This window comes from Globicephala melas, chromosome X (genome assembly GCF_963455315.2).
Source record: "Globicephala melas chromosome X, mGloMel1.2, whole genome shotgun sequence".
Taxonomy (NCBI): Eukaryota; Metazoa; Chordata; class Mammalia; order Artiodactyla; family Delphinidae; genus Globicephala; species Globicephala melas.
In genome coordinates this window covers 101,270,484-101,296,698 of record NC_083335.1, presented here as the reverse complement: position 1 = coordinate 101,296,698, position 26,215 = coordinate 101,270,484, and the positions used below count along the sequence as shown (strand labels likewise).

Genomic DNA, 26,215 nt, shown 5'->3' with positions numbered 1-26,215 from the left:
ATAATGGTCTGCATAAATTTGATCTGGCAATAAATTTTTAACAAAATAATATTACCTCTGACTAGTGTTAAAAGGTTTAAAGTTATTTTATCCTCATTCCACTGATTTCGAATATGGCTAGAGAAAATGGACTTCTGTTTGGCAAAAACAGAAATCTCCTGAGCCAACATCATTATAATCCAAAGCTTAAAGCAGAGACCATAATTTGGTAGACTGTGAGACTATAAAGACCTTGCATATAAATAATGGCCCTTTCTTCCAGGGACTGTAGAATATATATGCTATGAAAAGATTGAATTATTTCTAAATGCAGCCTTAAAAGATTTAAAATACTGAACTAAAGCATTTTTCTCTATAGAATTAGTTTTTCTGCTTTCCACTAAAAAATTCATTTTATATTTTATATTATCAGTATCAAAGTAGTTAATTTCATAATCATCAAATGCAGACTATTTGCTTCTAAAAATGATGTCAGGATTAATCTTAATAAATGTCATTTTCTTATATCTAATAATCAATACATATATGATTTAGAGACACTAAAGTTAGACGTTAATAAAGTGACTCTTGCTAAAAGTGCTTTTTTCAAATTGAGGTACCTGATTTCCCAGAGATGTGGAGAAGTTTTGAAAATCTGTAGCATTAATTCACAACTCTAGCTCTTTTAAAATCTAACTTTAGAAGCTTTTAGTTTAGTTATTTTAAATACTTTAAGTTACTGTATGTACTATAAAAATTTTGTCTTCTTCACGTAGGAATGTAGGACAAAAACATGGAGGCCAAGTATTGTATTCAAAAGAGATACCCTGCTTATAAGAGAAGTCAGAGAAGACGACATTGGAAATTATACGTGTGAATTAAAATATGGAGGCTTTGTTGTGAGAAGAACTACTGAACTAACTGTTACAGGTAAGCACAGTCTTCAATATTTCATTTGCAAGTAATGAAACTAACATTTTAAGTTTCATTTTTTGTGCTGCATATTGATTTTTTTTCAAATCTTTGCAATGAAGGAAGTGCTTAACCAAATGCTAAGTGGATTCCTATAGGTGAAATTTATTCCTCCTTGCTTTCAAATCATGTTGCCCTGAAATGCATATGAAAGGTTAAAGAAAATAGGCTTAGGGGATTATAGAAATGTTAGCTTTTGAAAGTTCTTGAAATAATGAGTTTACAGTTTCAGAAAATTATGCTTATATTTTGTAGCGGTATAATTTTTGGAAACACTTCCTAGAATGTTGAAATGGAATATATGAAATCTATCTCTGTCTTCCTGTCTTGCTCCAAATTAGAAGAATTACTTTTCTTTTCATTTATCACTCTATGAACCTGATATACGTGTTCTCATGAACTTGAATATAACAAAATTTCAGATACAATAATTGAATAATTATGTGAGATGCATTGCATGGACTCATTCCCATACCTGGTTGCTAAGGTAGAAGGGCATGGGAACAAGGTTCAGAACACTGTCTGAAATCACGAATCTACAGCTCACTAGTCACATGACTTTATTTTAATCACCACAACCTACAAAATATCACTTTCCTCGTGTATAAAATGGTGATGGTAAAGTTTGCCTTGTTTATTTCATAGCATTTTTGCAAGAATTGAATGAGGCAAGTTAATACATATGAAATCAACTTGCAAAACATAGAATTATATCCAAATATGCATCGTTTTGTCATGTTAAATGATGTCATGTTAAATATTGTATTCGTTCCCTGTTTTATGTTATTGAATACTTCTCTCAAAGTGGTTCCAACACAAAAAAGGGGGGGAATCAAGACCAATACTTTAGGCAGTTGAAGACATTATTCTCATCTTATTAAGAGAGATTCTTCTTGGTGACATTCTTTGTACAATCTTTTTTTCTTTTTTTTTTTTTAATTTTTGTCCTACTGCATGGCAAGCGGGATCTTAATTCCCTGACCAGGGATCGAACCCACATCCCCTGCAGTGGAAGTGTGCAGTCTTAACCTCTGGACCACCAGGGAAGTCCCTGTACAATCATTTTTATGAAACATATATATAAAAGTAAGAAAAGGATATCAGATACTTTAAAGAGATTTCCATTTGTTCATTGATTCACTTAAAATAGTTTTCCCGTATATGAAAATTGTTTTGTGGTAGTCACCTTCATCTTACAATAATCACCTTGAAATCTTGAAATTATGATATGATATAGTTTGACTTAAAAACAAAATCTGATTTCATGAAATTCATTTGATGGATAGTAATTATTCAGCTTGAAAGGAAATTTAGTTAAATAAGTAAGATGCTCTTTGGTAATGCCTTTGATAGATATTAGACCCAGTAAATAACTGACAATAGCAATACATGGTACACTTGAATAGTAAACACACATTTAATCATGTATTACGTACCTATGATGTACACATGTATGATTTGCACTAGTTTTGTTTTCAGCTTTGTTGTGTATAATAGGTCTTCGTATAGAAAATTAACACTTTTATCACTTTACCTCCCTGTTTAATGGAACAGTGAAAAACATAACTATCTGTACTTGGGTTTTCTTTACAATAAATGTTGAATATTTTATTATTTCTTTTTTGCTCTTAATCTATACTGAAGTAGCTTTTCAAGGAGTAGGTACTGAGACAAAGGAATTAAAACATACTGAAAATAATGAAAAAATATCTATTCTGTAAAGAAAATAGAATGAACTTCTAGTCTTTATTCTTTGGAGTGTAGAGCTAATTCTTGGTAAGCACATCTTTCCCCTTTCTAGAAACGCTAGGTTACTAAAACACTGTCTAGAAGAGGTGATTGGAAAACAGTCTCCTAGAGACTGGAAACTGGGTCCCAAATGGTAAAATCATGTAAGTGAGGCTATTTTGTACAATCAGTAATAGAATTGTTTTCTCGTAAATGCTACCCAGGGCTATTATATTTTTGTACATTCATTTTCTCCAAAAAATATCTCCTTTTCTTTATGCAAAAAGGAGGAATAATTATTTCTTGATATCCAAAAGGAAGTTAATGAAAGTTTACATTCAGTTGAATATTATGAATACCTCTAATTTAAATAGCTCTACCTGTGACATTGATTTGGGGAAATAAAGTATAAAGCAAAATTTGATTATATATGAAATTTTGGTTGAATCATAGAGCTGCATATCCCATAGTTAAAAATAATATGTATTAAAATGCATTTTAGGTTTTAACAAGAAGTCTGTTGACAAGATATATTTATGCATAACATTGCTTTAAATAGTGTTACACTATAGCTATTTACTTTGGCTATGGCCAAAGAGCAATTCTTAGAACCCAAGTTAAACTCTCAGTAAAGCAACGAAGGTGGGCATTTTCTCTGAGCAATAATTGATCCCTGCTTTGTATCTTGTTTTTCTGCATATCATGGTCATGTTATACTTAATGTAAATCTTATGCAAAGCATGATATCATTTAGTTTTAGTGGATCTGCCTTAGCTGATAATATATATTTTGAAGTGTGTTACAATGTTTCTTTAAAATAAAACAAAAGAGAGTCCAATACATGAAGAGAAAAGAAAATTTCTGGATAAATAAAGTGGCATCTTACAGGCCATATTGTAAGCTTTTATGGGAGATCTTTGGTTTATTAAAAGTATATGTGTCGGGCTTCCCTGGTGGCACAGTGGTTGAGAGTCCGCCTGCCGATGCAGGGGACGTGGGTTCGTGCCCCAGTCCGGGAAGATCCCACATGCCGCGGAGTGGCTGGGTCCGTGAGCCATGGCCGCTGAGCCTGCATGTCCGGAGCCTGTGCTCCGCAACGGGAGAGGCCACAACAGTGAGAGGCCCACATACCGCAAAAAAAAAAAAAAAAAAAAAAGTGTATGTGTCTACTAACTGAAGTAGTGGTTCAGGAAGACAGATCACAGTGAAAGAAACAATAAACCTGCTTGACACTTTTGGTATACTTTAAACATTTTTTTAATAGATCTTTATTGGAGTATAATTGCTTCACAATAGTGTGTTAGTTTCTGTTGTACAACAAAGTGAATCAGCCATATGCATACATATGTCCCCATATTCCCTCCCTCTTGAGCCTCCCTCCCATTCTCCCTATCCTACCTCTCTAGGTCATCACAAAGCACTGAGCTGATTACCCTGTGCTATGCTGCTGCTTCCCACCAGCCAACTGTTTTATATTCGGTAGTGTATATATGTCGATGCTACTCTCACTTTGCCCCAGCTTCCCCTTCCCACCTCGTGTCCTCAAGTCCATTCTCTATGTCTACATCTTTATTCCTGCCCTGCAACTAGGTTCATCAGTACCATTTTTTTTTTAGATTCCATATATATGTGTTAGCATACGGTATTTGTTTTTCTCTTTCTGACTTACTTCACTCTGTATGACAGACTCTAGGTCCATCCACCTCACTACAAATAACTCAATTTTGTTTCTTTTTATGGCTGAGTAATATTCCATTGTATATATGTGCCACATCTTCTTTATCCATTCATCTGTTGATGGACACTTAGGTTGTTTCCATGTCCTGGCTATTGTAAATAGTGCTGCAGTGAACATTGGGGTACATGTCTCTTTTTGAATTATGGTTTTCTCAGAGTATATGCCCAGTAGTGGGATTGCTGGGTCATATGGTAGTTCTATTTTTAGTTTTTTAAGGAATCCCCATACTGTTTTCCATAGTGGTTGTGTCAATTTACATTCCCAGCAACAGTGCAGGAGGGTTCTGTTTTCACCACACCCTTTCCAGTATTTATTGTTTCTAGATTTTTTGAAAATGGCCATTCTGACCAGCATGAGGTGATACCTCTTTGTCTGCATTGGGTCTTCATTGCTGTGCGCGGGCTTTCTCTAGTTGTGGCAAGCGGGGGCTACTCTTCTTTGTCGTGCGTGGGCTTCTCATTGTGGTGGCTTCTCTTGTTGCGGAGCACGGGCTCGAGGCACATGGGCTTCCGTAGTTGTGGCACATATGTTCAGTAGTTGTGGCTCGCAGGCTCTAGAGCACAGGCTCAGTAGTTGTAGCACACGGGCTTAGTTGCTCTGCGGCATGTGGGATCTTCCTGGACCAGGGCTCAAACCCATGTCCCCTGCATTGACAGGCAGATTCTTAATAACTGCACCACCAGGGAAGCCACAGTGAAAGAAACAATAAATGTGCTTGACACTTTTGGTATACTTTAAACATTTAAAAAAAATAAACATAAGATGTTTCAGCATCGTTTGTAGCCTCTACCCTCTTCTGTACGCCTCAGCCACACTGTTTTACTGTTTTTCTCCAAATATCCTCCCTCTTAATCCTTACTCCTTGTGTGCTGCCTCTGGAATGTTTCTTCTTCCACGTTGTCACAGAGCTGACTCTTACTCTTTCTTCGAGGCACAGCTAAAATGTTTACCTCTACCACACTGCATTATAACTATTTGTTGCCACTCCTGGTTTTTCACAAGAACATGAATTTTTCAGAGTTAAGGGCAATGTCTCTTTTTTTATAAACATTTTAGTTTAGAATAGTTTTACATTTACAGAAAAAATAAAAAGGATAATAGGGAGAGATCCCGTATTCCCCACACCCAGTTTCCCCTATTATTAACATCTAACATTAGTATGGTACACTTGTTACAATTAACTAATGTTGCTATATTATTATTAACTAAAGTCCATATTTTATTCAGATTTCCTTAATTTTTACCTAATGTCCTTTTTCTGTTCCAGGATCCCATTTAGGATAGCACATAACACTGAATTGTTTTGTTTCCTTAGGCTCCTTTTAGCTGTTACTGTTACTGACTTCCTTTGTTTTTGATAATCTTGACAATTTTAACAAGTGCTTATTTTGTAGAATGTCCTTCAACTGTGATTTCTTTGATGTTTTTCTTATGATTAGACTTGAGTTATATATTCCTGGAAGACCATAGAGGTAAAAATCACAACATATCGTACTATCAACATGGCGTCACTGTTGATGTTGACATTCATCACTTGGTAGTATTAGTCACTTCTTGGTCAGATTTTGCCACTGTAAACTTACTCTTTTTTACAGCTTTCCCTACTCTGCTCTTTGGAAGGAAGTCATTATCTGTAGTCCACACTTAAGGTGTGAGGAGTCATGCCCCTACCTCTTTGAAGTCAGAGTATATGCTTAAATTATTTGGAATTCTTCTACATGGGACATATATCTATTTTCCTACATTTATCTACTTATTCAATCATTGTCTATATCAGTATGGTATGGACTCATGAATATTTCTTTTATACTTTGGTTTGTATCCACCATCACCTTATTTATTTTGTTGTTCAGATTGTTCCAACTTTGGCCCTTTGGAGCGTTTTTAGTTTGTGTGTGTGTGTGTGTGTGTGTTTGAGTATTTATTTATTTTCAGACCCTACAAGGTGCTCCAGGATCATCTTATGTATTTCCTGCCCCAGCCCTGCAGTCAGCTATTTCTTCCGAAGAGTCCCTTTTCCTTTTGTTGGAGAATGGTGCTAGAAACTAAGATCTGGGCATTGGGAGTACTCCTTGCTAATCAAGTATAGTTGCTTCTAAGACCTGTCAGTTGACAGAGCAAGGAAATATGAGTATACTAACCCAGGTATATACACATATCTAGAAATATTTCTGTATGTAACCATTCATATCTATATTGAACTAAACATGAGTTCATACTTATGTCTCTAACTCTAATCCATTACCATAGGGATCATTCTGGCCTCTTCCTTTGGCTTATGTGTAACCTTCTGTCCAATAGTGAGAAACCTGGTTACCACCATCTGCCATCTATTTCCTTAATTGTTTTTTTTTTTGTTAATTTATGTATTTATTTTTGCTGTGTTGGGTCTTTGTTTCTGTGTGAGGGCTTTCTCTAGTTGTGGCAAGCGGGGGCCACTCTTCATCGCGGTGCGCGGGCCTCTCACTATCGCGGCCTCTCGTTGCGGAGCACACGCTCCAGACGTGCAGGTTCAGTAGTTGTGGCTCACGGGCCTAGTTGCTCCACGGCATGTGGGATCCTCCTAGACCAGGGCTCGAACCCGTGTCCCCTGCATTAGCAGGCAGATTCTCAACCACTGCACCACCAGGGAAGCCCCCTTAATTGTTTATTTCCAAATAGGTGTGCAATGGGATCAAAGTTGTTGACCTGTACCCCTATGAGAAACAACTTTATAGACTAGGGTATATTGCTTATATACAGTTTCTTTTGACTTTAGTCTTACAGACTCCACCCATTTCCAAAGTTACTTAGGTCAGCACCTTTTCCTCCCATCCCCTTCAGTGAGGTTGTAATATATTGATAGTTAGGTTGTTTTATCACATTCTGCATTCCCTCCGGAGATCTTCCATCCTCCTAAATAATGTCTTCAAAATTTTGCATATATTAAGGTTTGTAGGGGAGGAAAAATAATTTTCTGTCTACCCTTCAGAGTTCTTGGCTAAGACCCCCTGTAATAAAAGACAGATTAACAAGAGAAAAACAAACAGAAGTTTATTAACATGTATATGTCACGTGTACCTTGAAGATACCCAGGGAAACTTAGTACCTCACCAAGATGGCCAAAGCCACTCCCTTAAATATCATCTTCAGCTAAAGACAAAAGAAAGGTTTTTTGGTTGGGGGAGGGGGAGAAAGGCCAGTTATGGGGGGTTACCAGGAAAAGCACAGTAAGCAAGGGTAAGTCTAAATCTAAATCTAAATGCCTTCTCCATTGGTAAGAGTTTCTGGAGATTTAGTCATTTTTCTCTTCCTGGTACAGAGAGGGAGACACCCTTACATAAATGAAGATTTTTTTATAAGTGTAAATTCCCCTTACAAAAGGGTAACTCTTAGTTTATTTTTAGAGCTTCTCCTGTGTCTGCAGTTTCTCAAAATAACCAGCTCAAAATTATCTTTATATCAAAGAGGCATATTTTTGGGTGGCACATTCTGCTACCCTTTATTCCCACCTTTGAAACTTCCCCAATAAGTTTTATAGTCTAGAATCTGAGTTGGTAGATGGCTTCATATCACAATGAGCCATTCTTAGTCCTGAGAATAGGTTAGTTCAGTTAAGGAGTTTTTTTATATCTGGAGGTAGTTTTTCAGATGAGCTCCCAAAGTTAAACCTATATGGTGCAAGCCATCAGGGATTTATTAAGAGACGTTTCTATAGAAACACAAGAAGAACAAAGGTTAACGATTGGAGCAGAATATAAGCCCAGTTTCTGAGTCCTGAAGTCAGCTGGTTAAAAAGATTTCTAGATATTGGACTCAAAGAAGCTTTTTGTGTTTTTGTTGTAAAATATAACTAAAAAAATTTACCATTTTTGCCATTTTTAGGTATACATTTCACTGGCATTAACTGCATTCACATTGTGTGCAATGATAACCACCATCTACCTCACCACCATCTACCTCTAGAACTTTTTCATCTTTCCAAACCGAAACTCTGTACCCATTAAACCGTAACTCCCCATTCCCTTCTCCCAGCAATCCCTGGCAACCACCCCTCTATTTCTGTATCTATAAATTAGACCATTCTAGGTACCTCAAATAAGTGGAATTATACAATATTTATCTTTTTGTGTATGGTTTATTTCATTTAGCATAGTGTCTTTAAGGTTCATTCATGATAGCTCCTCATTTCCTTTTATTACTGAATGATATTCTGCTGTGTGGCTGTACCATAGTTTGTCCATTCATCTTTTGAATGGTGCATCTTGGGTGCTTCCAGTTTTTGGAGATTATGAATAAAGCTATTATATACATTATTGTGCAGGTCTTTCTGTTGATATAAGTTTTCAAATTAGTTGAAAAAATACCTAGGAATATAACTTTTAGAGTATATGGTAAGATCATATTTAGCTTTGTGAGAAGCTGCCAAACTGTCTTCTAAAGTAGCTGTACCATTTTGCATTTCCATCAACAATGAATGAAGAATTTTAGTGATCTCTATCCTTCCAGCAATTCTGTTGTTTGAATTTTAACATTCCAATAGTTTTGTAGTGGTATCTCAGTTTTTCAATTGCCAATTCCCTAATTATAAATTATTTTGAACATCTTTTTATATGCTATTTGCATTTTGTATATCTTCTTTGATCTGTGTCTGTTCAAATATATAGCCTCCTTTTTAAATGGGATGTTTGTTTTTCCATTGCTCAGTTTTAAGAATTCTTTGTATACTTTTCATACAACCCTCTCATCAGATGTATGTTTTGCGAATATTTTCTCCCATCCTGTAACTTTTCTTTTTTTCTTTTTTTTTTTTTTTTTAACTATTGAATTCACTCCACTTTATTCTGGGATGTCTAGTACAGAGAACACAACTCACAAACATACCAGCGGACATAAAAAACTAAGGCCATTCTGTGAGTTATTTTTAAAACGTAGTGTTTTTGCACATGATCTTTTAAAAAATGAATTACCTAAACCAGATTCTCTTCTGAAATAAGAATTTAAGGTCAGCACAAGACAACTTTAGGGCCGTGTCTAATCTGAAGCTCATCATGTGACTATAACTTTTCTTTTGATTTTCCTTAACAATGATTTTCACAGAGCAGAGGTTTAGAGTTTTATTTTAGAGTTTTCTTTTTCCCTGAAACATAGACTTAATTCTATAAATTTCTTCTAAACACTACTTTTGCTGCATCCCACAAGTTTTATGTTACATTTTCATATAGTTCAAAATATTTTTAAATTTCTCTTGTGAAGTATTCTTTGACCCATGTGTTATTTAGAAATGTGTGAATTCTAGACATGTGGTGATTTTCCCAGCTATTTTTATCCTATTGACTTCTAGTTTATTTTCAGTGATCTGAGCACACACTTTGTGTGATTTCTATTTTTAAAATATTGTTAAAGTGTGTTTTATGACCCAGAATGTGATCTTTCATGGTGAATGTCCCATGAGAGCTTGAGAGGAATGTATATTTTGCTGTTGTCAGATGGTGAATTCTATAAATGTCAATTAAATCAAGTTTACTTACAGTGTTTTTCAAATCAACTGTATCCTCACTGATTTTCTGCTTGCTTGATATTTCAGTTACTGAAAGTAGAGTGTTAAAATTTCCAAAAATAGTAGTGGATGTTTCTGTTTATCCTTTCAATTCTCTAAGTTTTTGCCTCACAATTTTGATGCTCTGTTGTTAGGTGTGCATGTGTTTAGGGTTATTATGTCTTCTTGGAGAATTGATCTCTTTGTCATTAGGTAATATCCCTCTTTATTCATATTTTCCTTGTTCTGAAGTCAGCATTGTCTGAAATTAATATACCTAGCTTTCTTTTGATTAGTGTTAGCGTGGTATATCTTTCTTCATCCCTTCACTTTTAACCTATCTGGTTCTTTATTTTTAAAGTGGGTTCCTTGCAGACAACATGGTTCGATCTTAATTTTTTTCATCCACTTTGACTTTCTCTATGTTTTAACTGATGTAGTTAGACCACTTACATTTAAAGTGATTATTGAGGGAATTCCCTGGCAGTCCAGTGGTTAGGACTCCACGCTTCCGCTGCTGGGGGCCTAGGTTCAATCCCTGGTCAGGAAATCCCACAAGCCACATGACGTGGCCAAAAAAAAAAAAAAAGTTAAAAAAAATAAAGTGATTTTTGAAATTGTTGGACTAATGTATTTGTCAGTGGCCAAAAACAAAAAGTTAAAAAAAAATAAAATGATTATTGAAATTGTTGGATTAATAAGTTTGTCAGTGTTTTCAGTTCATTGAACTTATTCTTTGTTTTCCCTCTCTCTTCTGCTTTCTCTGGTTTTAATTGAACAATTTATATGGTTCTACTTTGTCTCTCCTTTCTTATTATCAGTTTTACTTCTTTTAAAAAAAATTTCAGTGGTTGCTGTGGATATTTCAATACTTTTTTTAAACACCAATCTCAGTCCACCTTCGTAAAACACTATGCTACTTTGTGTGTAGCGCAGGTACCTTATTACAAAGTATTCTCAGTTCTTCCCTCTCATCCCTTATAACATTGCTGTCATTCATTTCACTTATCTGTATGTTATAACGTCCAATAAATTCTTTTTATTTCTTTTTTTACTTTAAAAAATTTATTTATTTATTTATTTATTTTTGGCCGTGCCACAGTGGTTTGCGGGATCTTAGTTCCCCGACCAGGGATGGAACCTGTGCCCCCTGCAGTGGGAGCACAGAGTCATCCAATAAATTCTTATTATTACTTTAGATAAATAGTTATCTTTTAGATCAATTTTTAATAAGGTAAATAAAATATTTTACTTTACCCTCATTTACTCCTTCTCTGACACTTATCTTCTTTATGTTGATTCACATTTCTGACATATATATTTTCCTTCTGCCTGAATCACTTATGTTAACAATTCTTGCAGTAAAAGTCTGGTGGTGATAAATTCCCTGTTTTTGTTTGTTCTAGAATGCCTTTATTTTTCACCACTTTAAATGTTCCACTCCTCTCTCTTCATTCTTGAATGCTTTTTGAAAAGAGGTTCACTGTGATTCTTAGCCTTGTTCCTCTATAGCTATGGCATTTTTCCTGTGATTTTTCAAGATTTTCTATTTGTCTGTGATTTCTTTCCTGAAGTTTGAATATATCTAGACGTAGTGATTTTTGTTATTTATCCTGCTTGGTGTTTTCTGGGCTTCATGGGTTTCTTATTTGGTGTCTGTCATTAATTTTAGAAATTCCATGGCCATTATTATTTCAAATATTTCTTGTTTGGTCCAGTTTTTCTTTCTTATTCCTTTTCTTCCTTCTCCTGCCTGTGGACGTTATCCCATAGTGCTTGGATGTTCTGTTACATTTTTTTTCATTCTTTTTTTCTTCTGCATTTTGGTTTATGAAATATCTATTGACCTATTGACCTATTTTCTATTGACCTTTTTTAACTAAGTCTTTCCTTGGCTGTGTCCAGTACACTGATGAGCCCATCATAGACAGCCTTCATTTCTGCTACAGTGTTTTAATTCCTAGCTTTTCCTTTTGATTCCTGCTAAGAATTTCCATTTCTGTGCTTAAATTATCCATCTGTTTTTGCATGTTATCTTTCTTTCCATTAGAGCACTTAAGATATTAAATATAATTATTTTAAATTCCCTGTCCAATAATGTCAATATCTGTGTCATATCTGGGTTTGGTTATGGTGGTTGCTGACAGAGTTTCTGGCTCCAGTGTCTTGTTCAGATAAGCAAATCTCAGCTCTGACTCTGGATTCACCTGTGTTTCCAAATTTTGGAGTGGTGGTTTGCCTTGAAGCATCAGTTCTCTTAGAGGTCTAAGAAAAGCTTTTGGTTTTCAGTTTTTTCCGCTTCTTGTTGTAGAAATGGGAGTGATGACTTCTAAGCTACTTACTTGGGGAAGCTGAAACCAAAAGCAGCAGTGTCATTTCTGTCTTGGGGTTCTCAAACCCAGTGAGAATCTAGCATGTCTGACCCATAGTAGTCACTAAACAGATGTATATTCTTGAATGAATTAATTTGGTATCATGGACATATTCCTCTTTAAATCAATTGCTCTTAAATTGTGTTTACAATTGAGCAGAATGATACCTTGTCACCCCAAAAGTATAAAAAATAATGGAGGAATAACTCCCTCGATCCAGATCCCATATCCCATACTCCACTTTTGCTAACACTGCTGAGTATTACATCAACCCTTTTATTTCCTACATTGTATTGTTGCTTTGTAGTGAACTTTAAGTCAAATAACTTCATCTCCCATATATCAATTGTTAACTCAAGTGCCTACCTACGGTTGAACTTTTAGGTATAAACATAGGACTGAGTTTTCCTATTAAGATTGCTTCATGCTCATTTTTAACGTCTTCCAGTTTATCAAATTCTTTTCAATTCTTGATTGTGTATTCTACTATATTAGTTTCTCTTTCTGGACAAGTGTCAATAAATTTTGACCCAGAAGATATTGCTGTTTTGATTGAAATCATTGTTTAAAGTGTTCTATGCAAAAAAGTCCTAAATAAAGCTGTGTAGCATTCTATTATACTCCTCTTTTCTTTTTTTTTTCCATTAATGTACCTCTCTTTAGGTACAGTATTTTTATGCTACTAAGAAATCCATAACCCAGCCCATATTTCTTCACTTGCTTCTTTTCATTTAATAGTCAAATATAATAAAGTACATAAAATATAAATATGCAGCTACTTAGTGTATTATCAAATGAACCCACCTAGGTGAAGAAATAGAACATTACAGGCAGGACTTCCCTCATGGCACAGTGGTTAAGAATCCACCTGCCAGTGCAGGGGATACGGGTTCGATCCCTGGTCCAGGAAGTTCCCATATGCCGCAGAGCAATTAAGCCCGTGTGCCACAACTACTGAGCCCACGCACCACAACTACTGAAGCTCGCATGCCTAGAGCCCATGCTCCGCAACAAGAGAAGCCACCGCAATGAGAAGCAAATAAGTAAATAAATAAATAAGAACATTACAGGCATCACAGAAGTTCTCCACATACCCTTCTGAATATAAACTCCTTCTTCCCTGCTATTGATTATGTTAATGCCCTCATGACTTTTATGTTGTTTTCTTGTCTTTTTTTAAAAGTTACACTAGTGGATAGTGCATACCTAAGCAATATAGCTAACATTTTGCCTGTTTTTGAAACGTATAAATTTGGACCCACACACTGTATTCTATTGTGTCTGGTTTTTTCAACTCCAGTTTGTTTTAAAAATTCATTATGTTATTCCATTTAGCTGCAGTTTATTTATTACTTTTATACTATAGTATTCTATTCTGTGAATATCTCACAGTTTGTTTACAGACAATTGGGATTGTTTTGATTTTTTTGCTAATGTACATAATATTGCCATTAACCACCTTGCAAGCACACACACACAAACACACGTTTTTCATTGTACATATAAGTAGGAATTTATGGAGGATTTTACCTAGGAGTGGATTTGTTTATTCACAGTATGTGTATTTTCAAATTTAGTAGATATTGTTTAGGCTGCTTTGGGTCATGGGCCTACCCGAACCACATGGACTGAGAGAAGGAGGGGAGTAGTAATCCAAAGGAAGTTTGAGGTGCCAAGAGAAAGTGAAAAATATTCTAGGGAATATAAACAACAGATGTTCACTGCTTCTAAACATTGTGATTTCTTGGAGATTATAAAATGTGGTTTGATATTCATAAAATTATGTTGTGGGTCATATGACAATTTTCTGTACTTTATCTATTGATATATATATCAAGTTTGTATTGCTATACATTGCCATATCCTAGGGTTCCTTATACTAAACTCTAACTCACACCCAAGCTGTATCTTTAGCCCTAACCCTCTGCCAGATTATTTGTGGGAGTGCAGCTATAGGGAAAGCATGTCAAGAGGTGGTCCATAAGAGACCAAGTAATTCCAAAATGAATTAGATGACCTTGGCTCTTCATACAATGTGACCTATTTAGACAAAAAATACAGACATTATTGGTTTATGGTACATGCTTTTGGATTTGTTTAGGTCTAAGAAAAAAATGCACACTATATAAATTTTTCCAGATTTGTTTAGGTCTAAGAAAAAAATGCACACTATATAAATTTTTCCAGAGGTATTAAATTATATATTATTCACTTTTATCTGTTAATACTTATTTTTCCTTCTGATGAAAACATTTTTCTTTAATTTTAAAAGAAAGATTCAAAACAAAATAACAACCATATTTCCATCATAAAATTTTGAATGAGTCAGACAAGTTGAAAGCCATTTAATTTCTAGGGCTAGATCATGAGTAAAGTAATGGTAAGAAAATGGATTGTGAAAATGTTATATCAGGAAAAAATTTTTCCAACACAATGTAAGAGTCAGCAAGAATAGGGATGAAGTGAGGAAAGGAAAACTGACTTGAAAAAAACAAAAAGAGTGAGGTTATTGCTACAAGACTGTAGCATTTTTTATACTTGGTATAACATTTTTAACAGAGTTAATGTAGCAATATACTTAAACTACTTTCCAATCAGCAATAGGCTGAATTTATGTTCTCAAAAGGTACATCTTCCTCCTGTTTTTATGGATGAGGAAGCTGAGGCAAAGAAAGGTTAAGTGGCTTTATCAAGGTTACAAAACATCATTGTGACAAATTTAGGAATAAAACTTAATTTCCTGAACTTCAGTTTATGATTTACTACACTAGATAATTAATAGCAGGGCATCATACTTTTCATATTAGCTCTGCTGATCACTATGAAAGATTCATATTTTAAGTTCAACTGAAACACATTTTACTATGAGACCTTTAATTCTTCTGCCACTGATATAATTAGATGGTGTCTCTGTGGTCTAGCCTGGGGGTGACGTGATTACTTTTAATGTTTTTTCCATTTCTTTAAAAACTGTTATCTTTTATCTCCCCCTTTAAAAAACTGTTTTTGTTAAAATATTTCATAGACTCTAGTGTGCTTTGCTGACTGTAACTTAAAAAGATTTGATGAAATTGATAATAGGCGCATATCTTTTTAGACTTTACCTTGTGTGTTTAGTAGTGTGCAAGAATTAATGCCAAGAACAACCATCACGTATATTATTTTTGATAAAATGGAGCATATTACAGTCTTAGCTATTTTATAAATAAAGGTCTATCATGTTTTGCAACTGAAAGATCATTTATATTAATTGAAACTCTTGAAATCAAAGAGATTAAAGCTGATCAATATAGTGAAACTGAGTTTAATCATTTTGGCTGTCTAATCTTTATTTGGAGTTCGGTACCTAGAGCAAAAGATCTCTCTTATGAGTAATTTCTAATGATAACTCTCCTGACACAAATTACCTTAAATTATTGTTTAATCTTTCAGTATATTGAGTGAGTTATCCAAAATGTATTAATCAAGCAGTGTTTGATTAATGTCATTAATGTCAAGATGTGATAACTTTGAATTAAAAGTACGATGTTTTTATCTTAAGCAAAAATGTATACATTTTAGACTATATCAATAGCAAGGTTGGGATGTGCTATTTCTAGCCATAGTGGCAACAAGGCATTATTCATTTAGATGATTTCCATCAATATAAGCAATAATAATAAGTATTAGTAATGAAAGTAGTTAGTACTATTTGTTCTGTGCCCAGGATCTGTTCTAAGTTCTTATTTATAATGACTCATCCAATCCACATAACCTCAATTTACTCACCCTTTACAAAACTTTTCAAGTACTTGCTAAAAGGTACCTGATTTCCTTCTAGATTTTGTAAATTGAACTTAAAAATATTCATTTTTTCATTATCCACTTCATATGATGCTTTGAACTTAAAAAGTAACAGATATCCATTTCTGAAAATGTGGTTGAATAGGTACCCCCCTTCGCTGCTTTGAAACACCTGGAAATGCTGGATAAAATAGAATAGATAGGCCTTTTAAATGATTAGATGAGCTTGCAAGAGAGTTTTTTAAAAATCTCAGGGGCCTATATGGGAAAAGAATCGAAAAAGAAAAAAGAGTGGATATATGTATATGTATAACAGATTCATTTTGCTATACACCTGAAACTAACACAACATTTTAAATCAACTATACCCCAATAAAATTTTTTTTAAAAATATCATACACACACACACACACACACACACACACACACACAGCATCTCAGGGGTCAAAAGGAAAGAAGGAACTTTTAACTAGAGCAGTTAAAAGAACCTGAGGGCTTCCCTGGTGGCGCAGTGGTTGAGGGTCCGCCTGCCCATGCAGGGGACACGGGTTTGTGCCCCGGTCCGGGAAGATCCCACGTGCTGCGGAGCGGCTAGGCCCGTGAGCCATGGCCGCTGAGCCTGCGCGTCTGGAGCCTGTGCTCCGCAACGGGAGGAACCTGACTCCGAGGCCACCATGGGGTCGGGGGTGGGGGTGGTCGGGAGCAGATGAGTGTTGGGATTGTAATTATCAGCAACCAAGTGCTTTGGTTTTATTAGTTACATGGCGAGATGAGACTAGGACTTGGACCCTCAAAGGGTAGGCAGTTGGAACTGAAGTTCCCATATAAACCAAGTATTCTAAATGGGCTGCCATGAAAAGGAAAAGGAAAACAAATATGACCGCTGACACAAGAAGACAAGGCAGTTTGCCTGTCCTGGCATTAGCTCTTCATTTTTTTAAAACAAGGCTATTAATCCATAGCCTGTGTGTTTGGGCATTTGAATTTACACCACTTGTCTGGCCTGAAAGCCCTTAAGTCAAAAAATTTACATAAAAATGGTACCAGGCTGGTAGTATCCAAGAGCAGTGTAAAGCAAAATGTCTAGAGGAATAGAACCTCAACACATACTGCATAATATTCCCATGGATGAAACCCCACTGAGGGTTTCAGGAAGAAAAAGAACATGACTGGCCACAAAAAAGTGTCTGAGGACAAAATACAAAGTAGACTAGGACCCTTGTTTTATAAGATTTATACATTCTTTTGGTGGCGAGACACAACACACCGAGTTGAGATAAAAGGAAAGGCAGAGCTCTGTTACTTACAGATCCAACTGAAAGAAGGCTGCCAGGCAGGGGCACACAGGGGGTTGTACCCAGGGATGGGGTAACAGCAAGCTCCAGCTGTAGGGAGTAGCTGATGTATGACAAGTGGAGTGGGGTTAGCTGGATTTTGAGGGATCCCTGCCGATTGGCTAATTTGAATAATTTCACGGACTCGGGGACATAGGAGCTGTCCCTAGTGCTCGGTGCCTGCCTTCCAGGGTGAGAGCCAAATAAGGGAAGTGGTTGAGGTACATTAATCGACTGCTTGAGAAGGGGAATTGACTGACCTCCATCCAGGACCTCAAGTGGGCCTGGGACAAGACAGCGTTAAAAAAAATCCCTATATTACACCCCTAAGAATGTCAGGTACTAGAGTCCATAGATACAGGCTATAAATTAGCTCTGCTTAAGATGATGAGTGATATTTTAAAAACCTAAATGAATGCTGCCATTTTTGGTGCTGTGTGAGAGCGTACATCTTAAGAAGAGTGCTTGGTCAGCAGTACTCCTTACCCCAGACCTATGTGCCTTTTGATTCGATTGAATTTTCTGGCCTTGATTTTGGTGTTACTGTGTTGCCTGATACAGTTCATCAGCAAGACCTAGCCTTGAATTTCTTGTTGCTTTTGATAGCTTTGGATTTCTCAGTGCTTAGAATGTGTTCATTATGATAGTCCTACCAGTGCAATCCCATGGACTGCTTGCCTCTTAGAATGGTTCATTATTCCTGTCACCAGTCAACCTTGCCCAGGTGGTAGAACTGTATTGCTTCTAGGCTTGCAGACCACTAACTGAACTCATACGTACCTCCTTGTTAGAGAACAGTTACTTTTCCTTTGACTGCTAGCTATATGGAGGCACTGTGCAAAATGATTTATGGGCATTATTATCTACATTTTACAAAGGAGGAAACTCAAAGTACATGTGGACATGAATTTATAATTTTCAGTATGAATCATCATCATCATTTCTAATGAAGTTCCATTCTTTCATTTGCACTCTACTGCTTCCGATTCTCTTACACTCATTCCAACAAACTCAATTGTGAGAATGGAAGAGCTGTCCAATAAATACTCTTTGATAGAATGATTAGTTAAGCTAATTAGAGAAACGGGCAAATGTCTGCAACTGTGCTGTCCAGTACAGGAGACATTAGCAACATGTGCCTAGTGAGCACTTGAAATGTGACTAGACTGGATTGAAATGTGCTTCAAGTGTAAAATATAGACCAGGTTTCAAAGACTTTATATAGCAAAATAATGCAAAATATCTCATTTGTAATATTTTATATTGAAGTGATATTTGGTAAAATAAAATATATTGCTAAATTAATTTTACCTGTTTCTTTTCAATTTTTTAAATGTAGCTACTAGAAAATTTTTAAATTTTATATGTGACTTGCATTATATTTCTATTCAGACAGTGCTGCTCTAGAAAGTGACTATGATCTCAGTCTTGAAGAGTGTAAGGGAAAGACACAGGACCCAGAACCTTGGGTATAGTTCGATTGGTGGTTCTGTCATGCCTGGGCTAGAAGACCTTGCCCACATCCCCTGACTTCATTAGGTGTTGTCTTAATGTTGAGACTGTAAATACCCACTCGCAGTACTATGGTGAGGAGTAAATTAGCTTGTGCATGTGAAAGCATGCTTTAGAGAAATGTACAAATGGAAGTGTCCTCTGTCATGGTTTGGTCTGATGTGAATCTTTACCTTTCTTTGTTATTAATTAATGGAGTGTTAATATTTATAATCTTAACCAGGTCTTTCAAAGGACACTGATTATCATCAATACAAATCATTGATTAATATTCATTGTTCACTAAGTAATTTTTTATATGTGTGAAGACATCTCAAAATATCTTATTTCTATGCAGTCTATTAACAAGTGAAGTCCAATGTCTAGAAGTGGTATAAATAATGTATGCATTTCTTGCATTTCTGCATTTGATCTGATTATATGTACATGTATATATATTTATATGCAAATATTATATGTGTGTGTGTGTATATATATATATATATATAACTTTTTAGCATCACTTCTTTTTTACAAAACTGGTTCCTTCATAGGTCATCTTTCAAAAACCCATTTGAGTATGTTTCCACTTATATGAGGTACCTAAAATAAGTAAATTTATAGAGACAGAAAGTAGAATAGTGGTTACAATGTCTGGGAGAGGGAGGAACAGGGAGTTATTGTTTAAGGGTATGGAGGTTCAGCTTGGGATGATGAAAAAGTTATGGAAATGGATAGCAGTGGTGGTTGCACAACATTATGAATGTACCAAATGTCACTAAATTGTATACTTAAAATGATTAAAATAATAAATTTTATGTCATGTATAGTTTACCACAAAAGAAGTCCGTTTTAACATAAATGACTATCCTTAACAGTTTGGAGCATATTATATTTTATTTTATTATTATTTTTTATAGCTGACTTTAGGATTCACTCTTCGTGTTGCACATTCTGTGGGTTTGGACAAAGGTATAATGACAGTTATCTATCATTATATCATAGAGAGTATTTTCACTGCCCTAAAAATACTCTGTGCTTCATCTGTTCCTCCTTCCACCCAACCCTTGGCAATCCCTGGTCTTTTTATTGTCTTTATAGTTTTGTCTGTTCTGGAATGTCATATAGTTGGAACCGTACAGTATGTAGCCTTTTCAGACTGGCTTCTTTCACTTAGTAAAATGCATTTAAGTTTCCTCCATGTCTTTTCATGGTTGATAAGCTCATTTCTTTTTAGTGCTGAATAATATTCCATTGTCTGGGTGTAACACAGTTTATTTATCCGTTCACCTACTGAAGGACATCTTGGTTGCTTTGGAGTATATTTTAAACTTAGCAAATCAAAGATTTTTGTAAAAAGAGCATCCTTTCCCTACTTCATGTTGGCTCTCCTGTTTGACAGGCACTGATATTTCCATAAAACTTATGAAACTCTAGTCATTATGTTGGCACTTAATATTAACTGCTTTTAGTTTTGATGTCAGCAAAATTAACTGAGAACTCAACATTGGACCTATTTCAATATGGAAGCTCTGGTATGGAAACGTTAGTAGGACAAGCTTAAGGAAACCTCTGTTCCCCAACATTCTCCATCATCTCCATCTCATTAAATCTGAGATTGAAAATAAACTCTAGGATCATGCATCCTTGGTGAGGATAGATGACTGCATACCTAAAAGTAAAACTGTTAGGCGTAAAATGTAACATAATAGGATCTAGAATCTTGATGAAATATTCCAACATATTTTATGGTAATTAAGTCTTTGAGCACCATGAGTAAAGATGACTATAACCTCAATGCTAAATTGCATTTAGTACCTCACTTCATGCAAACTCTTTAAAATATGAAGACTAAACTTGATATATAATGTCAACACTAAAACTTTTAAAACTTATATGATACTGGGCAAGATAAGTGGTTCAGTAAATTAGTTAGACATTTTAGTGTGATAACCTATATCTTCATACACACATATGTGTATATATATGTTTTTTTTCTCTTAGAGAATTTTCAAACCTATTTTATACATGGCTCCTATATTCTTAATTTTATTGTTGCTACTTAGTGGCAATAAATTTATTACTTGGTATAAATAAAGCCAAGTTGATTTGTTTAAGCAGTAGGTTACTACTGGACTTAATGATATTACATCATTCCACTATTAGTTTGAAAAAATTCCTATTATCTTATTTTTCAAAATGAATAATAACTCATAGAGTCTAAGGTTGAATCATTGCAAAAGCAGTATGATCATGCTGCTACTTCACTACGGGATTTTTTGTTAACAAACTGATCTCTGTCAGCTTAATGTATTCAGGACTAAGGAAAAAATGAAAACGACAAGCCAATTTCCTATCATACTCACTTTGTGTATTCTTTTTTTTAAAAAAATAAATTTATTTTATTTTTGGCTGCTTTGGGTCTTCGTTGCTGCACGTGGGCTTTCTCTAGTTGCGGCAAGCGGGGACTACTCTTCGTTGTGGTGCGCAGGCTTCTCATTGCAGTGGCTTCTCTCGTTGTGGAGCACGGGCTCTAGGCACGTGGGCTTCAGTAGTTGTGGCTCGTGGGCTCTAGAGCACAGGCTCAGTAGTTGTGGCGCATGGGCTTAGTTGCTCTTCGGCATGTGGGATCCTCCCAGACCAGGGATCGAACCCGTGTCCCGTGCATTGGCAGGCAGATTCTTAACCAATGTGCCACCAGGGAAGCCCCTAACTTTGTGTATTATTCTTAATGGAGTCCCAGGTTTATATTTCTTCTTTCCTAGACATTAAATTAAGAAGGACAGTAAGAACTTGTGAAGAACTGTGGGGAAAAAGCTAATGATTACAGATGGAGAAAAAAGAAAAGGTTAAATAGACTGAGACTATTACTTACTACTATTATTTGGATTTTTAAAAACCTATGATGTGATATAATAAGATGTTAAGAATTGGGAGAATTTGGAATAATAGAGCAACTTGCATTTACAGCATTAAAAATATAAGTAATAGGTTTCATCACGATTTAGATATTTTTTAAACAATTGTCTACTGTGTACATGGCAGTATGTTTACTTTCTCTAGATTTCATCTTCATCTTCATCTCAAGTAAGGAGATTAAATTTATAGCTCTATGAGGTTAACATTTGACATTGGTTCCTGAAAAACTCATTGCTCAATACTGGGAGAGATTGCTGGTGCTGTCCTCCTTGCAGGTTTCTAAAATACGATAGATCTCCACCTCAGATAGGTTTAGGCATAGACAAGCTGGCAGAAGGTCACTGAGAGTCTAGTGATTTTGCATTATGTTCATTTTTATTAGTCATATTTTTCAAAGATATTTTATAGTTTAAAAATCAGGAAGCAATTAAGAAAATCAAAACATTAGGTTTTGATATGACAGTTTAATAATTTCATAATAAGATTTTTAAATGACGGATGTTATTTTCAAAAGGTTTTGACTATTTGAAAGCGCTTTTCTTATTTTTGTACTGTGAAAAGGTCCACTAAGTATGTTCTAGGGTTTTCACTGGTCTTTCCTGTAGTGTTGAAGGCTCTTTCTTGATGATGAGATCAAAAGGTAACTCTTAATTTGCAATCAATGTGGATATTGTGTAATACATATTTAGAAGAATTTTTAAAACTACCTTTGAGAAAACTGCATGGAAATGGAGTTGGTTTAATTTATGTCAAAACATACGACTTTTGGGGCTTCCCTGGTGGCGCAGTGGTTGAGAGTCCGCCTGCCGATGCAGGGGATGCGGGTTCGTGCCCTGGTCCGGGAAGATCCCACATGCCACGGAGCGGCTGGGCCCGTGAGCCATGGCCGCTGAGCCTGCGCGTCTGGAGCCTGTGCTCCGCAACGGGAGAGGCCACAACAGTGAGAGGCCCGCGTACCGCAAAAACAAAACAAACAAACAAACAAAAACATATGACTTTTACATCATAAGAGGATTTAATGCTTTCACTTCTTAAAATGCTTGACCAAAGCTTTTAGTCATTATGTTAGCATCTGTTGTTCCGTCTGGAGGACTTAAAAAATCCTTAAAATGAATTGTAAATGGACAGTTCAACATGAATATGCAAATTAAAGCCATGTTATGAATTCTGCGTAAGATGTAGAGTAGTAGCTTACTCTATGCCTTAACTAGAATATCTTCCATTATATTTCTTAATCATCTGTTGGGTTTAGCATTGAGTTTCACTCCAATATATCAACCAGGACCTCCTGGAATCAGCATCCAAGATTTATTATGAATATTATAGACTTTGTTTCAAATGATGCAGTGCAGTTTGTTTACCAGGGAAATTTTTACAAGTGCAAATTAACATTTAAGAGGTATTTTAAATATAAAAGTATTGTCTGTAGTCACTGCTTTGTTCTGGTGTCAACAAAAGAAACTTTGGAACTTTTAATGAGCACTTATTGCTAATGTTCCATTAGATAACTATCCTCTGTTTACATACTACTGTCTTTTGAAGAACACATTTGCCCTATTCACTAAACCTTGAAACATACTCTAAACACAAATATAAATGCTATTTCTCTCCCATGCCTAATTCTCTAAGTCTTTTCTCTAAGTCTTGTAATTTCTAATCTTTGTTTAGAATTTTTGGTTTTCAGTACTTCAGTTATGATCACAAAGCACATGCTGAGCATTTTTTAAAATTGAGGTTTGCTCTATCAAAGGATGAAAGACACTGAAACATATGTCGTCTTTTTTAAAAGTAAAAATACATTTTAAACTTTTAAGGGAAATTATGGCTTCTAGATGTCATGAACATGTCATGTTTCTTCTATGCATCAACTTTTATGAATACTTGATTAAAAATAAAACTGGAAGGCAGAATGTATCTAATTAGATATTGTTGCTATGGTATTACTGAGCTAGTTAATGATATAACCCTTTGAAAATAATGAAGTTGTTAAAGTTGTCAACACCAAACATGAAGGAAGGGAGTGAAGTAGCAGGGATGTGAAAAATATCACATAATATTAAAACAATATGTTATGGGGGCAGCAAAAATGTCCTAAACTATTTACTATTCACTGATCGGTTATGACATTGCTAAAATTAGATTAAAGCAAAAAAGCTGAGTACCAATATAATGAAATAGTTTTGTTGATGTTTTCCATTTGGGGTATAGAGAGTGGCCATCATCAAAAATTCTACAAACAATAAATGCTGGAGAGGGTGTGGAGAAAAGGGAACCCTCTTGCACTGCTGGTGGGAATGTGAATTGGTACAGCCACTATGGAGAACAGTATGGAGCTTTCTTAAAAAAAGTAAACAGAACTACCATATGACCCAGCAATCCCACTCCTGGGCATATACCCTGAGAAAACCATAGTTTAAAAAGAGTCATGTACCACAGTGTTCATTGCAGCTCTATTTACCATAGCCAGGACATGGTAGCAACCTCAGTGTCCATTGACAGATGAATGGATAAAGAAGATGTGGCACACATACAGAAAGGAATATTACTCAGCCATAAAAAGGAATGAAATTGAGTTATTTGTATTGAGGTGGATGGACCTAGAGTCTGTCATGCAGAGTGAAGTAAGTCAGAAAGAGAAAAACAAATACCGTATGCTAACCGATACATATGGAATCTAAAAAAAAAAAAGTTTCTTATGAACCTAGGGGCAGGACAGGCATAAAGAAGCAGACGTACAGGATGGACTTGAGGACATGGGGAGGGGGAAGGGTAAGCTGCAACGAAGTCATAGAGTAGCATTGACATATATACACTACCATATGTAAAATAGATAGCTAGTGGGAAGCAGCCTCATAGCACAGGGAGATCAGCTGGGTGCTTTGTGACCACCTTGAGGGGTGGGATCGGGAGGGTGGGAGGGGGACGCAAGAGGGAGGGGATATGGGGATATATGTATACCTGTAGTGATTCACTTTGTTATACAGCAGAAACTAACAACAACGTAAAGCAATTATACTCCAATAAAGATGTTAAAAAAAAAACAATATAGGTGGGAAAGGAGAAGAAAAATCACACTAACAGTTTGTAGGTTTTAGATTTTCCTTATTGATAAACCAAAGCCATCTCCTTGATTTAGATTTTATTTTAATGATTTTAATCCTTTTCAAAAATCTTATTGAAAAACATTTACTTTTAATGGCAAAATGAGCCTCTTCTTAGGAATTCTCCTACTGGGACATTTGCAAAAGCTTTTATTTTACTAGGTACAATGATTTTTGCATGCATTTTCAAGTACCTAGGAAGCCGTTATTGCTAAACTAGTAATTGACAAAGTTTTGAGGATTCTGAAGAAAAAAAATGTAAATGAATACAGGTATCTTACAATAATTCCCATTCCTTGTTTTCTTCTTCACTTGTGTGTGAGACAAGACCCAGGAGGTGATTGAGGGAGCAGGAAGCTCCCCTTCTCCTTAGTTAGTTGAGCAGGAAGCCATCTTCTAGGGATGGCTACATTATCTGAGTTCTGATAGATGAAGGCATGCTGCTTGAAAGTGAAATTAAAATTTCCTGGAGTGACTGAGGGCAAAATCAAGAATTAAAGAGTGTTAACAAAGGGAAATCTATGGATTACTCTGTACAGGTCCCAAATGAGACCCTCGATATTATAATATTTTATCATAATGTATTTAAAATTGTCTTTATGTTTGACTATTTTAATGAAATGTGTTTGTTTTATAATTTGTTGGAGATTCTTGCTATCAGTTCTTGATAATCTTGCATTATAGTTATTTGTACTATTGAACCAGTCATGAGAATGAACTCCATTTTGTTATAGTAAATAATTATTTTTATGTATTGCTGAATATATTAACTTATAATTTGTTAAAGATTTTTGTGTATTTGTTCATAAGGAATAGTTGGTATCATGTTAATAGTAGCTTCATAAAAGGAATGGAAAGCATTCTGTCTTCTGTTTCTTGGAAGAGGTTGTGTTGAATTGGTGCTAATGGTTCTTTAAATATTTGGTAGAATTCTCCAGTGAAATCATCCAGACATGGAGATTTCTTTTTTGAGAGTGTTTTAATTATAAATTTCTTTTCCTTAATAGTTATAGGGCTATTCAAATTATCAATTTCAATTTGAGTTATTGTATAAGTTTGTGTTTTTTGAGAAATTGGTCCATTTCATCTAAGTTGCCAAATTAATATGTATAGAATTCTTCATAGTATTCCCTTATTATCCTTTTGATGTTCACAAGGTCTGTAGTGATAGTGATTATTTCACTTTTGATATTAATAATTTGTGTGTTCTCTTTTTTTCATTGTCAGTCTTGCTAGCAGTTTGACAATTTTCAGGAGCTTTTCACAGAACAAGCTCATTG

General features: G+C 35.3%; 1 protein-coding gene across 1 annotated transcript in view; it reads left to right on the top strand.

Moving 5' to 3' along the window:
* IL1RAPL1 (interleukin 1 receptor accessory protein like 1) overlaps nt 1-26,215 on the top strand; it is a 1,328,695-nt gene that overhangs the window by 768,014 nt on the left and 534,466 nt on the right. The window contains exon 5 of the mRNA XM_030845253.2: nt 756-909. Coding sequence (XP_030701113.1) covers nt 756-909 — 154 coding nt within the window. The remainder of the gene's footprint in view (nt 1-755; nt 910-26,215) is intronic.